General features: G+C 54.7%; 1 protein-coding gene across 1 annotated transcript in view; it reads right to left on the bottom strand.

The window, feature by feature from the left end:
- Positions 1–989, bottom strand: part of LOC107182723 (methionine synthase-like) — a 5,019-nt gene extending 4,030 nt beyond the window's left edge. The window contains exon 1 of the mRNA XM_015562353.1: positions 529–989. Coding sequence (XP_015417839.1) covers positions 529–687 — 159 coding nt within the window. The 5' untranslated portion in view covers positions 688–989. The remainder of the gene's footprint in view (positions 1–528) is intronic.
- Between the last annotated feature and the right edge of the window lie 39 nt (positions 990–1,028).

The raw sequence follows: 1,028 nt of genomic DNA, 5'->3' as shown, positions 1-1,028 counted from the left end.
TCAGCCTTCTGGTGTGAACAACGCGGCAGGCTGTGTCGGCACATTTAGGAAACGTGTTGAAATCACTCAGGTAACATGGAAAAGAAAAAGGGGAGAGAAAAGACTGACACTTAGGACCGAAACAAGCACGAACGTGGAGTAAAAGCAGCCTGTGTGGTTCAGTGGAGAGCATCGGCCTGGGGACTGAAGGGTCCCGGGTTCAATTCCAGTCAAGGGCACATGCCCTGGTTGCAAGCTCCATCCCCAGTAGGGGGCGTGCAGGAGGCAGCCAATCCATGATTCTCTCTCATCATTGATGTTTCTATCTCTCTCTCCCTCTCCCTTCCTCTCTGAAATCAATAAAAAGATATTTTAAGAAAATAAATAAACACAGAGCTTGACCTCAGACAGGTTCACACACTGTTCTGAGAGCTGTGTCAAGTGTGTGTACCCTCCTCCAGGGCACCCAGGCCAGTGTTCTGCCCTGAGTGCATGACACGGGTGGGAGGCATGGCAGGCTGCCAGGACCCGCGCCTGGCGACCCGTTACCTTATGGATTTGATAAATGACGTCGGGCTGAGTTATACTCAGGATGTCGTTGTTGCCTTTCAGCGGCAGGGCGTGGTCCTTAAATTCCTGGCCTCGGAAGTCCGCTTCGCTCAGCTTGTGCCGCTGGATCATGGTCCCCATCCCGCCATCCAGGACCATGATCCTCTCCCGCAGGACGGCCTCGATCTCGGCCTGCAGGGGTCTCTTCACGCCCGCTTTAAAGAAAGGCAACGTGTGACTTTAAAAAAATGAAGGGGACCGGGGTGAGGGGGATGTGTGGAGAGAGGGTGTGGAGTCCTCGATAACCATTCACAATAGGGAGTAGGGAGGGCTCATCAAAGATGTGCTCACAGCTCCGCAGCGTTACAAAAACGCTGCCCCAACACTTGGTCACTGCGTTATGACCACGCCTAATGCAATGAAAGATGTGCACCGCACACGGTCACGGGGGAAGCACGGGCGGGGCGGACGGGGTGCCTACGGGGAGGTGGACACGGGGT

The sequence above is a fragment of the Myotis davidii genome, unplaced genomic scaffold (genome assembly GCF_000327345.1).
Source record: "Myotis davidii unplaced genomic scaffold, ASM32734v1 scaffold174, whole genome shotgun sequence".
NCBI lineage: Eukaryota > Metazoa > Chordata > Mammalia > Chiroptera > Vespertilionidae > Myotis > Myotis davidii.
Note: the sequence above shows the minus strand (reverse complement) of the source record. Positions and strands in the feature narration are given on the sequence as shown.